We start from the raw sequence: 13,055 nt of genomic DNA, 5'->3' as shown, positions 1-13,055 counted from the left end.
TGTTCCTGGAAGCAAAGCATTGCCACACTATCGTCCTCCAGCAGAAAGCAACACAAACCAAAACAAATGCATTTAATTTGCTTTTATTTAATTTAAAAAAAAAGTCAAAGTCATTCCAATCCCATTTAAATACAGAGATTTACAAATAGGTCCAAAACAGGACTAAAATATTCTTTGAAATGCTGTACTTTTAAATATTGTGCTTTCATAGATACATAAGAAAATTAGCATATAAAAATACTTTACAAGGAATACACTCTAATATATGGATAAAAATACACATTTAAGTAATGCATTTCATCTTCATATCATTCAAAATGCATAGGAAGGGATACAAGGACCAAGTTTTTCTTCCTCCTTTTTTTTGTTTTTTTTTTTTAAAGCCTTTAATAAAAGTCTTCATTAAAAACCTATGAGAAGCCCCAGTGAGCTTCCACTGCTCAGAATATTGCATATAAAAACACTTTCGGCTGCACTGTCAATGCTCCACAGTATCAATTATGGCACGTTATCTAGTGGCAGCAATGGTATGGGATATTGCATAAGCAAAGAGAAAATGGCTACAAGGACAAAGAGCTGGATGGGGCCGTGCCTGGAAGAAACAGCCGGGTACACCGTGCTGTCACACACACAGGGGGCTGCTGGGGACACACAGGGTGGGGACAAAGCTCAGCAAAGCGACACACGCGTGCCGTACACCCACCCAACTCCCTCCACACACCACGGGCGTGCAGGTGGGGATGGAGGAACGGGAAGGGCAAGCAGAGAACAGGGCAGTGGGCTCTGGAGCTGCCACGTCTGACTGAGTGAGCTCTTTGACTCCATGGCCCAGGCCTTCCCAGGGAAAGCGCAGCCACGCTGCCACCAGGACACCGACATCATCATAAAGTGCTAATTTGGGAAACAGGGCAAGCAATGCCAACAGCACAGCCCCTCTGCCTCACGGGGCCAGGGGCTCTCGGGCAGGAGCGGCTGCAGAGCTACAAGAGGCAAAGGGACACACACCACCCAGCCCACAGGGACACAGGACACAACCCTCACCCAGCCAAGGGCTTGTCATGCCTCTGCCTCAGGGGAGACAGCAAGGTTTCATCGATCCAAAACATCGGGGCAGCCCTGGGAATTTCCCTATCCCACTATTTACTTCCAGGCACGGGCCAGGTTTACAAGCAAGACATCTCCACAAAGCTCAGACAAACAAGGGGGATTCAGGCAGGTACTCAAGGCCTTTAGCCTTGGATATGGCCTCTACTCTGTAGTCACTACTGAGCACAGGTTACAACACTGCTCATGGGAATCAGCCACACAAGGTGCCTAATCCCACTACGGGGTGAACCAGACCTAGCGGGGAGTGTGGACAGGGCTGGCAGGAGACAGCTGCAAATACCAGTTTTTGCACAAGAATTGCATTTAGCCACTCTCAAGCACATTTTGAAATGTCTTTTAACTGGCTCTCTCCACAGCCCTGCACTGGGAGTGCAAGGGGCTGCAGGAATTGATTTACCAGGAGTGTTGAAAGGATGGAGCTGGGCACAACAGAAAAAGGAAAGGCATTTCAGTCCTGCTGTATATGATTAACTGAGCAAACAAAGAACATAATAGCACCATGTGTGTTTGTAGGATGGCCAAGGCCTTTCAGGGTGAGGAGGATGCCAGAGGCAGGACCCTGCACACTCTATGCCAGGAGCACAGGGGGATGCCCTGTGCCCCTGGGGGATGGCTGTGGATGCTCCTTCCCCCCATTGGCAGTTTGTCCCACTGCCATCACTGCCACAGCCCCAGACACACACCCAGCTCCGACCTTTCCAGCAATATTTGGCGGTCTACAGGCTCACTGAAGACCCACCTCCCCACTTGCAGGTTATGGAACACAGAGCATTTACAAATACCAGTGCAAAAAAACAGGAAAAACACCCCAAATACAAGAGCTCAGCAGAGACATCGTCTGCTCTGCTCCTGCTGCTCAGAGTGTTTGGACACTCGCCTTGACCTCGGCGCTGCGGGGCACCTGCGCCAGGAGCTCTCTGTTCCCCTCGGAGGGAGCGTTGGCAGCCAGTGCCAAGGGGTTCCGGCTAATCACCAGGTCCAGCTTATCTCCAGCCTCTGAAATCAAGGGAACGGCCAGACAGCAGTCAAAGTCTCTCGTTCGGATGTGGTTTACCTGCCGGGATGGATTTAGGACATGCCATGGGGAGGAACAACAGAAAGATCATGTTTGTTAGTCAGCAAATGCAAGATTAGTGCTAAACCCCAGCTGGAAAAAAGACACAACTCTTGCGGGTCCCTGATTCCAAGTTCACAATGGAGAAGAGTGAAGCAACCCTTTGCTCTTCTCCATTGTGCATTCATGCTCAAGAATGAGCATCCATGTTTAGCTGAGGAATGATGCAGTAACTGATAGAAGAAGCGGGGAAAAAGGTCTGGACCAGGCATGAACCCTCATCCCCGGTGCCTGGAGCAGTATTACAAGTATTAAACACTGCAGGGCTCAAAACCAGTTCTCCTGCTCAAGCCTGTAGAAAAAAATGTTGCCATTTTCCATTATTTTTTTGCCATAATGGCTTTTACTGGCCTTAAATTAGCGGTGCCAAGTATTCAGCACATAGAAAACAAATAAAGGCTTCTGGCAACCATTTTCCAGCTCAGCCAGAGGTAAACCCAGAATGTACCAAACAGTTTCTGCTTCCCCTCTCCCCATTTATATCCGTCATTTCACAGGAGTCTGGATGCATTTCATGTGGGCTCAGAAGGCAGCTGCAAATTCTCTCTGTAGGATTCAACAGTGAAAGCAATTACTGATGGCTCTTGCAGACCTTCAAGCACATTTCTAGGCTGGGTCATCTGGAGAAACCACCCCAGCTCTCTTGCCTACAGCTACCAGAACACCTGGGCTTGGTGCCATGACAGCCCTGGGACAGAGCAGGCTGGCAAATAGCACAGGGATGGGAAGTGGGGAAGGGGAAAAGCAATTTCCCATACGCCTTTGGAGTGAACATAACCCCTGAGGCCAGGTTTTGCTTCCTTTTTTGGGTAAGGGCTGAGTATCTGGCTTCATACAACCCTTCCATCCCAAGCCCCTTTCCCAGAGTTAATGCATGCCCACAGTGCTGGGTCCGTGAAAGCAGCAGTGTCCCCCCACCCTAGCCAGTGTCTGCACAGAGACCCCAGTACTGCCCCTCACAGCAGAGGGACAATTTGCAGCCCACTCATGGACAAGGAGAGATAAACCACGAGCTGGCTCTGCCCCTGCTCTGTGCCAGCCAGGCAGCTCCAGTGCAGAAGTGCCACGAGTGCAATGCCATGCTCCAGTTAATCCATGCAGCCAAGAGGCAGGGGGTCTGTGACAGCAGGGATGAGGTGTTTCACTGGCTTTCAGGCACATCTTTGTGCCCACAATCAGCAGCACTCTGCAGCATCCTCAGCAATTCATCTCTGCACTTCTTGAGGGGAGTCACCTATGGCACGTCTGCAATCCCTCGTTCCCAGCTCCACTCGTAAACGCAGTGGCAGCCTCGTGTGCCCGCAGGTGTGAGCTGTGCTGCACAGCGTGTGGAAAAAGGGTGTCCAAAGTCTCCACGCCGCTCTGTTTAGGATTTTGGGCACACCTCCCAGAGCACTTGGCACTCGCAAAAAAGCAACACGTCCAACATTGTACAGAAAGGCAGCCCAGAGCCTAATTAGCTTCTTGTTCATTCTTGCACCATCTTTTATTTGAAGCTGAGAAGGAATAATTGTATAGCAGCCAGCTGGCTAGAGACCATAACAAGCTTAAACAAGGTTCCCCACAGTGCTGCCAGTCCTCCAGTTACCTGATGTACATAAAGTATTGGCTCTAATCTGACTGCTAAGAACCCCCGCCTAGAAATTAGTAAAACTAAACATCTGAGTGTTTCCAAATATGGTCACAATATCTGCATTTCCAAATGGTGGCAATTTTTCCACAGAGGTTGCACTTCCTTCAGTTGCTGTTTGAGTTGCCCCAAAGCTAAAATAGTTGGTTTTCATCCACACAGAGCTTCTCTCCAATCTCCAAAACTCACCAGGCTTTTTCTGTCCCTTTCTGTCCGATATGCCCAGGGCACATTTAGTACAGACTGTGCTTTTGACCAGAGTTTTTATTCTGTTTCTGCATCAGCTATTTCAGATGAAGCATTTTTCAAAGAAAAATATCCATAAAAAATACCTTGCTTGAAGAATGTGTTTCCTAGAAAACTCTTCTAGTTGTCAAAGGCATGCACAGAACTTCATGAACATCACTTAATTCCACAAGGGGCTTCACAGGAACACATATTGGTCAATACAGTCTGGTTCATCCAAATACCAGGAATAGGACTGAGGGTGAGGAAAGGAAGCAACAGAGCTTTTTGCTTGTTTTGAGCTGTCCAAGCTCAAAAAGGCCAGTGCCAGAACAGGCTGTGCCCTGGACCAGTGTAACCTAGGAGCACCACCTGGGGTACCACCTGGAGGTACTACCTAGTGATTTCTTATTATAAAACACAGGTCCCATTGAATGTTGGTGGCTAAGAGCTCACCTAGTTGGCTAACTATTACCTTTCATTAAAGTTAGTGCTGCCATGGATGGGTCTCACTTCTCTCTTCCTCTCAGCCACTCATTCACTCCGTCCCAGCCTCCAGAACTGCATTTTGCATTTATTACCTGAAGCACTCTGTCATATGGCTTGAGGCCACACTGATCTGCTGGCCCATCCGGACGGACCATATTTACATAGACACCTTTTTCTAACAGGCCATCTGACAAACTGAATCCAAAGTCTTCGCTCTCTGGGTCTTTGTGCAGTGTCATCTGGAGAGGCAGAAAGAGAAGAAGCAGGTTTCAGTGCAGCAGAGTAAGGAGGGGATGTACAAGGTTGCCAGGATGGGAGCAGCATGAGTAATTTGTGCAGATCTACAGGTCCCCTGGGCAGGTTTTTCTTAGCCTGGGCAGGTAACACAGACGGAGCCTTATTTACCTGACACCATCATCACAGGAGAATAGCTTTCAGCCCCATGACAGTCCCTCAGCCTTGGATGTGGAAGGAAACACGAGCAGTGTAATACAGACAGCACTCATGTTTCACCCAAAGAGCAGCAAACAAGTGCTTTTAATGGAGCATCGCCTTCACTGGGCCAGGTTATGCTGTGTGTCCTCTGTGTGTGCCAGAACAGCACATGAAAAATCAACATGTTTTACTGGGAATTTTAAATGTAGTGAGTCAAATGTGAAGACAGCTCATTTTTAATACATTACTCAGCAGGAACATCTAAAATTTTCCATATTATTCAGAAGTTTTTTTCAGAAAATTCTTATCAGTAAGTGCTGATGCTCTGAGGACAAGAAATTAGCAACCTCATCAACCTTCCCTTGGGCACCATCATGCTTTGGCCTTGTCTAAAGGAGGAGAGCTCTGCTGAAGTGTGTCTTGCCATGGGATAACACTGGGAACCAGGGACAACTGATTCCCCAACACTCCCCTTGCCTCCCATGAGCTGGGAGCATATCTACCATGGATCACACTCCATGACTGTTCTCCTGGCTGGGTGAGCCTCATGGATCTGCGGTCCTGGGGAAGGACAATGCTCAGGATGACACACAGGAGGTATCCCACCTGCCCTCAACCTCATTTCCAAACACAGCCAACACCAGATGCTCCAGCAGAATGAAGAGTCACCCTATAACATGCCTAATTACAAGCTCTCCTCCTTCAGGTACCAAGGAGTTTTATTTAAAGACACATTTGCCATGCCCTGAAGGGCAAACACAGATCAAACATGAAAAAGTTGATTTTTCCAGCTAGCATAACTGCAGGTTTCGTTCTGAAGTCACATTAGGAAAGAAAAAGGCAATCAAATATTTGAAACCTCTCCAGCTCCCTTCCCTGCTTGCATTCTACATCAGCAGCTTCTACAGTTAATTACTTTTCCTAATTACCATTGCCTTGCACAATGGTTAAACTGGCTACATTCAGCTGGATGCTGAAATCAAACCAGTATCCCATCACCAAAGTGGAGTTAAAGTGGAGGGAAAATAAGTAGTTTTTTTTGAGAAGTGGCCTACTAAATGGAGTGTACCACAAGAAAAGAGCTGATGGGTCTCCAGGGGGCCATACTTTGAGCTCTCTCACTTTTATCTGTAGCACCAATTAACAAACTCCAAAACACAGGGACCTGGAAATCTTTATATATAAAGAGAAATAGCAAAGTCCAGGTTTGAACCCTGCTGAATGATGGCAGCTAAATACCATTACTCTTCTGAAGGGTCTCCTTCACCTTAATCTGACCTTCCAGAAACCTTTTCTACAGACCTTGGTGAGGGGCAGCTTTAACAAGGACCAATACCTGGTCCACCTGGGCAAAACAGATTTTTTACAAGGTTGCAAAGGATCTACAGCTTTAACCACTGAGGCACTGCAGTGCCACAGCTACACCCTCCCTTGGTGACACAAACCTTGTGAAACTCAAGGGGGGTCGGGGACATGATTTCCTGCATCTCCTTCTCGATCTTCTTCATGTCCAGGTTCCTCTCGTTCTTCTTGGCAGGGGAGCTGCTGCCCTCAGTCTGTCCGTCGGTGCAGCTGGAGTTGGCCTTCCTCAGTGGGCTCATTCCCGAGGGGTTGACAGAGTCCAGGAGCAGCTTGCTGCCCTCCAGGCCCAGGTTGTGCACGCTCCCTGTCATGATGGATGCCTGCAGGGCGAGGGCACAAGGTCACTCTGCGGAGTCAGCAGCAGGAAGAGCCGGTCCACTCAGCCGCTCAAGCGCCACAGACAACACGGCAGCACCACTGCTCTCATTAATCTGAATATAAGCACCAAGAAGCTCCTCCTGTTGGCTGTAAGAGCCATTCCCAGACCTTGGGGGCCATTCCAGGTCTGTGGCTGAGGCACTTTGTGCTCTCCACTCTCACCCCAACAGGGAGCTTAATCTCAGAAGGAAGCATTTGTGTCTTATTTTTACACAGACCCTTCTACACAAACAGGGCCAGGCAGGCCTCATCTTGTGCATGAACCATCTTGATCTCAGGATCAGCTTCCTCAGGAAGCTCCCAGAGGAACAGTGTCTGCTTGGCTCTCCAGCCTACCTCTGCAGGCTGCAGCTCCCCTCCAGCATCACACAGTGCTGGCAATGGCCCAGGGGAATCAGTGCCTTGGACTCCACCGAGGGCAATTCAGCACAAAAATTAGGATTTTATCTGTCAGTAAATAGGAACTGCCACTGAGCAAAACTGAGTTAAAAATATGAAATTAAGTAGTATTTAAGCCTGGTCATCCTTGATAGCATCCATTAAAAGATGCCCCTAAGTAGATTCAACTCCATTTGGCAATGCTTTTCTCTAATGAGATTATGTTGATCAAAGCTAACAAAGGAGTCAAGAATCTAGTCTGTGGAACCTCAACTGGCTTCAGGTCATAGAGTCCATTTAAACAGCATAATGAAACCTGTAATTTCAAAGTTCAGGTTCAAAGGGTCTGCAGCCCCAATAAATGTCAAAAGGTAGAAGAAATGAAAGGAAAGGTAGGGAGCAGACAGCAAAATTCTTCAACACTAAATGTGCTAAGTCAAAGAGCAATTGCTCCTGTGCACAGGAGAAATATCATCCAATTAAATCTCTAATTAAGACCCTCCAGCTCTTTGCTCCAAGGCAGAACAAAGGCAAATAAAGTGAATTATGGTGGTAGTAGGAAAATGCGAGCACTACCCATGTTATCTCAAAAAGAGTTGGATAAAATGCAGAAAACCTTTCAGCTTTGCACTTTTCAAGTCTTCACACATGACTTGATCAGCTCAAGTTTGGGCAAAACTCAAATACCTGCTACGTGGAAGGACACTGGCTTACCACATACTTGAAAGGCAGACTAACAAACAACAGCACAGCCAGCCAGGGTACCTTTGGTCACTGCCCTCGGGTAGCCTCAGCCCCCAGGATGCTGTGCTGTGCTGTCCCAGCACAGGGAGGACAGAAAGGTCTGTGCATTCCATGCCACTGCCCTCCCCCACGAGCTGCAGACACCACAACCAACCAGGACCCAAAAGCGTTGGACTCCTTCTCCATCTTCACGGCATTTAAATCCTCCGTGCAGAGTCATAAGCAATTTCCTAAGTTTTTTTCCATAAGCTTTAGGTTTAGTGCAAGCAGCAAAAAGGGCAATTTCAGACTTCTCCAGCCTCTCTCTGCTCTGCATTATTTTTACTGCCTTGGCTGCCCTCAGAGCAAAGCAGAGACACACTCTTTACTGGGAAAAGTTTGTTGCTTCCCATAGTCACAGCCTGGAAGAGGATTCCAACTGTGTGTGAACTTGTTCCTAGGCAATCATGGGTCACCTTGCACAACTCTTCTTCTCATTTAAGAGCAAAGTATGAAGAGCCATTTTTTTAAAAAAAATACGAACAAAACAAATCTTTGACTGTCATAAAATCACAGGAGGCTGAGTGTTGGGATAAGAAAGCTGAAATACAGAAAAGGCCCCAGTGAGTGCTACACATCCTGCAGCACACTTCAGAAAGTGAAGCACATGGAGAGGCAGGAATAGATCAGCAACATTTTGAATTTGATAAAAGCGGAATTGAACCCAACAGATTCCTGCTAAAATCAGAGACTTCCCTTCTGTCCCCAAAACTTTCAAAATATTCTAGAAATGTGCTTAATACACTGAAACCCTGGAGGTGCTCAGCTTTTACTAAGATTCCTTCACATGTTTAAAAACATTTCTGTAACTGTCAAAGCTCCAAACAGAATAAAACAGCAATTGTACCACAGATCCTGGAAAACAAAACAGAGTCCAACAAATCCCTTCTTTTGCATTTAGATACCAGCAGAAAAGAAATATTTATGCATCATTTTAGAGAGGTACTTTCTCTAAAGCAGTCAACAGCTGTTCAGAAAGATTGGGAACAGCTGCCTAAACTCATTTCTAAATACATTCAGATCCAGGAAATAAGTGATCAAGGGAAAAAGTTATAGTCTGGGAGGACTGGGGATTTGGGGTTTTGAGTGTTTTGTGGGGTTTTTTTAAGTCAGCATTTTCTTAAGCAGTTAAGATAATAAAAACAGCATTCCATGCTTCAGCACAATAAATTTAATTGAAATTTCCTTCTCCACTTACAGGTGCTAAGGATCAAGGAGGAAAGGACAATTAGCAAATCCCTTGTCACAATACAAAGCAAAACAGGACTTCCCTCTTCGACCTTCAATTAGTCAGAAGTTGCCTTTTTTCTCTGAAGCCTCAGCAATATGCAACTGTACATAAAACCAGCCCCACAGGGAATGATGGAGGGCATGACCCAGAGAGTCCTCCCCAGTCCTCTGCACCTGGAGGGCACAGGGAGAGATGGTCTTATGGGGTTCTCCTCCTTCACTCAGGCTGTGGGAGCAGAACTAGGGAAGGGAGCAGCACAGGCCCCATCCTGCCAGGCAGGTTTGCTTCCTGTTGCTCATAGTCTCAAGGGGGCCCTTTATTTGCATCCCATGACTTAGAAATCCAGGCTCCTCATCCTATAACCGGACACAATAACATGACCTCCAAAGCATTTTGGATAAAGAAAAGAGAAAGTGGTTTGTGAAGGGAGGAAACACCTTTATTTCTGCAGGAAGCAATTACTTTCTCAGATTTTTCCATGGGGAAGGCTGGCTGAAAAGCTTCCAATTCCCTATTTCACTGAAACATTTTCCGGCAGAGTGACAGCTGAATGCAAGATACGTGTGCCTGTCAGCACTTGAGGCAAGCCAAGGCTGCAGTCCCAATGGGGATCTGTGGGGCTCCTTCTCCTCGGCCTTCAAGTGCTTTGGACAGACAATATCTTTCCAAGCAGAGGGATTACCACTGGATAGGGAAGGCTTGCCAACAGTCATGTGAAGATTATTGGCCAGCGACGGTTCGTGAAAAGGGCGTGGAGTTCCTGGCAGGCAAGACATGGGCTCAGGGAAAGAGCACACGCCAGCAGATGTCTAATGAGGCAGAGCTACCCATTAGCACAAATCCTGGTGGGAATTAAACCCAAACCTAACTTCACACCACCAGCAGCTCAGGGATGCTATGGGCAAGTAACATCTGGGGAAACGGTCTAACATTTATGGAAAGAGCAAAACCGTCAGGTCAGCAGCAAATTCAGAAAGTGATTTACCTCAATCTCCCTCAAAAGTTCAGACTGGCCGCATGTTTCCAAATCCTCCAAAGCTTCTCCAAAAACACGCCAAAAATTGTCCTCATGAGTGGTCTCAAGGCCATTTTGGCGGTTGGGGTATCTGTTGTAACGTAGGAACCAAATATTGTCAGCACTCTTCTGCAGCGGGGTGAAAGCTGCAAGGCTACAGCAAGTGTCTCACCAGTAAAAGCAGACTTGAAGAGTCTTCATATACAAAAGCAAACAATATGAACTTTTCAAACAAGAGTCCACATACGAGACCTCCATGCATTTACTAACGGGGCAAGTGTCCTTCAAAGGAAGCATTAAGTTGGTGTAGTAATGTCAAAGTTCAAAGGGTAAATTAAAAAGTGCCTGTAGGAAGATTGTAGGTTTAGGAAGACTTTTTGGTGAAATAGAGAAGTGAAAGAAAAAAGGATGCGTTATGGGTAAACCAGGAGCCTCAGAGACTGTTAGTACAAAGGCTGATGGGATAGAGCTCAGATCTGAGACACAGAACACCTGAGAAGAGAGAGAAAAACACAGAGGGTAACAGACATGGTGAGAAAATGATAAATACATTAGGTCTCTATGAGAGTAAATAATGCAAAGATGTATATAAAAATGACTGCCCTGGGCTGGACAAGCAAATGCACACTACAGCCAGTAGTATCAACAGTGTCATGTTCAACCCATACAAACCGAGTTTCATTTGCTTTGGGATGGCCAGGGAACTGAGCTGTTACTTTCAGGAGGTCTCTCTTTTTTTTGCTGTATAGCAGTCTTGGCACTTACAGCTGTGTAAAGTTTGCCACCAGTTCTGTCTACAACAGAGAGTAAGGTTAGAGAGAACCTCTCTCAAGCTGGTACAAACACACGTTAATGTGAACACCATGTGCTGGGGGTTCTGCAATTCCCCACCTTGACTTTTTATCTCTGACCACAAGCCAGGGTCAATTCTCATACCTCTAAACCAAACAGCAATTAAACATGGTGAAATCCTCTGAACAAAAAAGCAGGTAATGCTGGACACTGTTTACTGAACACCAGACTGCAGAACTCAGACCACCAGTGCTCTGTTTAACGGGAGCCTCTCAAAGGAAACTCTCTGTGGTGTTAAATCAAGATCATGACAAACCCACTGATGTGTCATGTGCAGAGCCCCAAGGGGACAGTAATATCACAGCAGCCCTAACACATCTTGCACATATCTTACAAGGAGCTGCACTGATGATGCTCCAGCTCTGCACCATCTGGTATTATCTTGCATGGTTTTATGCAAAAAATTTCCTTCAGCTCCACAGACAGGAAGGGACACTCATCCACCACAGCCACACAGCAAAGTCAAAACAATTTACTTGAGTATATGTCACAGAGAGCTTGGCCTCCATTAAATATATAATGACCCCTTGGTCTTTTTCCAGATGTTTAACAACAGTGAAGTCTTTAGCACACATTTTCCTTTGATCCACTGGTTTAAATGGGAGTCTGTAGCAGGCAGAAACTCACACACCCTTTTGCTCCTTGTGGGATCATGGACTTCCTGAAGAGAGCAGTACATGACATGGCTCATTGTATTTTAAATTCACCCCCTATCTTTCATCAGCTTTTAAAGGACAGTAGCCTTTACGCCAGGCAGAAACATCAAATAAACACCCAGCAAGACTTTATAAAAACAAACCAAAATTTCCCCCAAAAAGGAATTTTTGATTTTTTCCCCTTACTCATTTCCTTCCTCTGCTTCCAGGTTCCCAAAGAGGCAAATGTCCCTTCTAGTTACCAGTGTCTTGCCTCTCAGAGCAGCAATACACAAACACATCCAGGACACAGATGAATCAGAATGGGCTCCCACATCACTGGGTCAGCAGGTTCTTCCAGGCTAAAGGCTGTCAGGGTTTGTTTTTCTCTCTAATAAAGAGGGGTCAGCAGCATGAACCATCTCACTTGCACTTTGACATCAGGGCTCGGAGTCCTCATTAGGGACATGGGGATTTTGAGGGCTCAGATTTGCCAACTTCAGCTGCCAGCAGCCTTGCTGGGAGGGCCACGAGGGATCAGTGACCTCTGTGAGCTGGCTCTCGCTGAGAGGCAAAACAAGAACAAAGTCTCCAGCACTGCCAGCCTTCCTGCCAGCTTGATCATCTTTAAATAGGTGGAAATGGCCATGAGATGTTCTAAGGGTTTTGTTTGGACAAACAAAAGTTAAGGAAAAAAAATAGGAGAAAAAAGAACCGACAGTAACAACACAACACACACAACTATGGGGACTCTGGAGGATGTTGAGGGGAGGGGAAGTTTTGAAGCAATGGGGCTTTTCCATTATGTGTGGCTCAGTGAGGGGCAGTCTCTGGCCCAAGCAGATCCAGCAGGATTTTCACCCAAAGCACAGGACAGCTGCAGCTGCCTCCCTGGCCTCAGGAGGTGTTACAGCATTTTCCCCAATCTGGTTGAGCTGGGGGATTAACTTGACCATGTTCACTCAGTATAGCTTTGTTTGAGGTGTTGGAAGGGCCAAAGTGTGATAGAGAGAGAATCCAGCCACAGTTTTGGTGGATTTTAACATGGATATGTAACCTCATACTGGTCCTGAAATAATTTGGTTACTTTGTGCTCTTTTGCTTTGTGGCACTGAAGCTGCATCCTAACTCAAAAAAGTCTGGCCAACATGCACAGGGACAGTCCTGACCATATCTATTTATTTCACCTAAACTACAAAAATACTGCAGCCTTTACATGACAGGACTAAGAAACATGATAGGAAGCTGTGGTCCGTGCAGCTGAGATCACCCTAACTCCAGACACAAATGTCACCTGGCCATGGCAGAGGTGTCACAGAGCTACACTCGGGGTAACCTGGCAATGTGGAGGTGACCCAACACAGCTGGTGCACCACCAACATCCTTCCCCATGGTTGTCTGATGCCAACTGGGACATGAGT

General features: G+C 46.6%; 1 protein-coding gene across 4 annotated transcripts in view; it reads right to left on the bottom strand.

Annotated features, from left to right (window-relative positions):
- Positions 1–67: 67 nt before the first annotated feature.
- The window catches only part of GRIP2 (glutamate receptor interacting protein 2), a 252,049-nt gene continuing 239,061 nt past the window's right edge, over positions 68–13,055 (bottom strand). For 3 of the 4 annotated variants that reach the window (XM_086846920.1, XM_086846922.1, XM_086846923.1), the window contains exons 21-24: positions 10,118–10,238; positions 6,446–6,682; positions 4,658–4,804; positions 68–2,161 (exon numbers count right to left, since the gene is read on the bottom strand). In XM_086846920.1, coding sequence (XP_086703046.1) covers positions 1,964–2,161; positions 4,658–4,804; positions 6,446–6,682; positions 10,118–10,238 — 703 coding nt within the window. In that variant the 3' untranslated portion in view covers positions 68–1,963. Of the gene's footprint in view, positions 2,162–4,551; positions 4,805–6,445; positions 6,683–10,117; positions 10,239–13,055 lie in introns of all 4 variants that reach the window. The other variant, XM_086846921.1, reaches the window with a different exon arrangement.

This window comes from Cyanistes caeruleus, chromosome 11, assembly GCF_971803275.1.
Source record: "Cyanistes caeruleus chromosome 11, bCyaCae1.hap1.1, whole genome shotgun sequence".
NCBI classification, from domain to species: domain Eukaryota; kingdom Metazoa; phylum Chordata; class Aves; order Passeriformes; family Paridae; genus Cyanistes; species Cyanistes caeruleus.
This window is presented reverse-complemented; position numbering and strand designations above follow the sequence as displayed.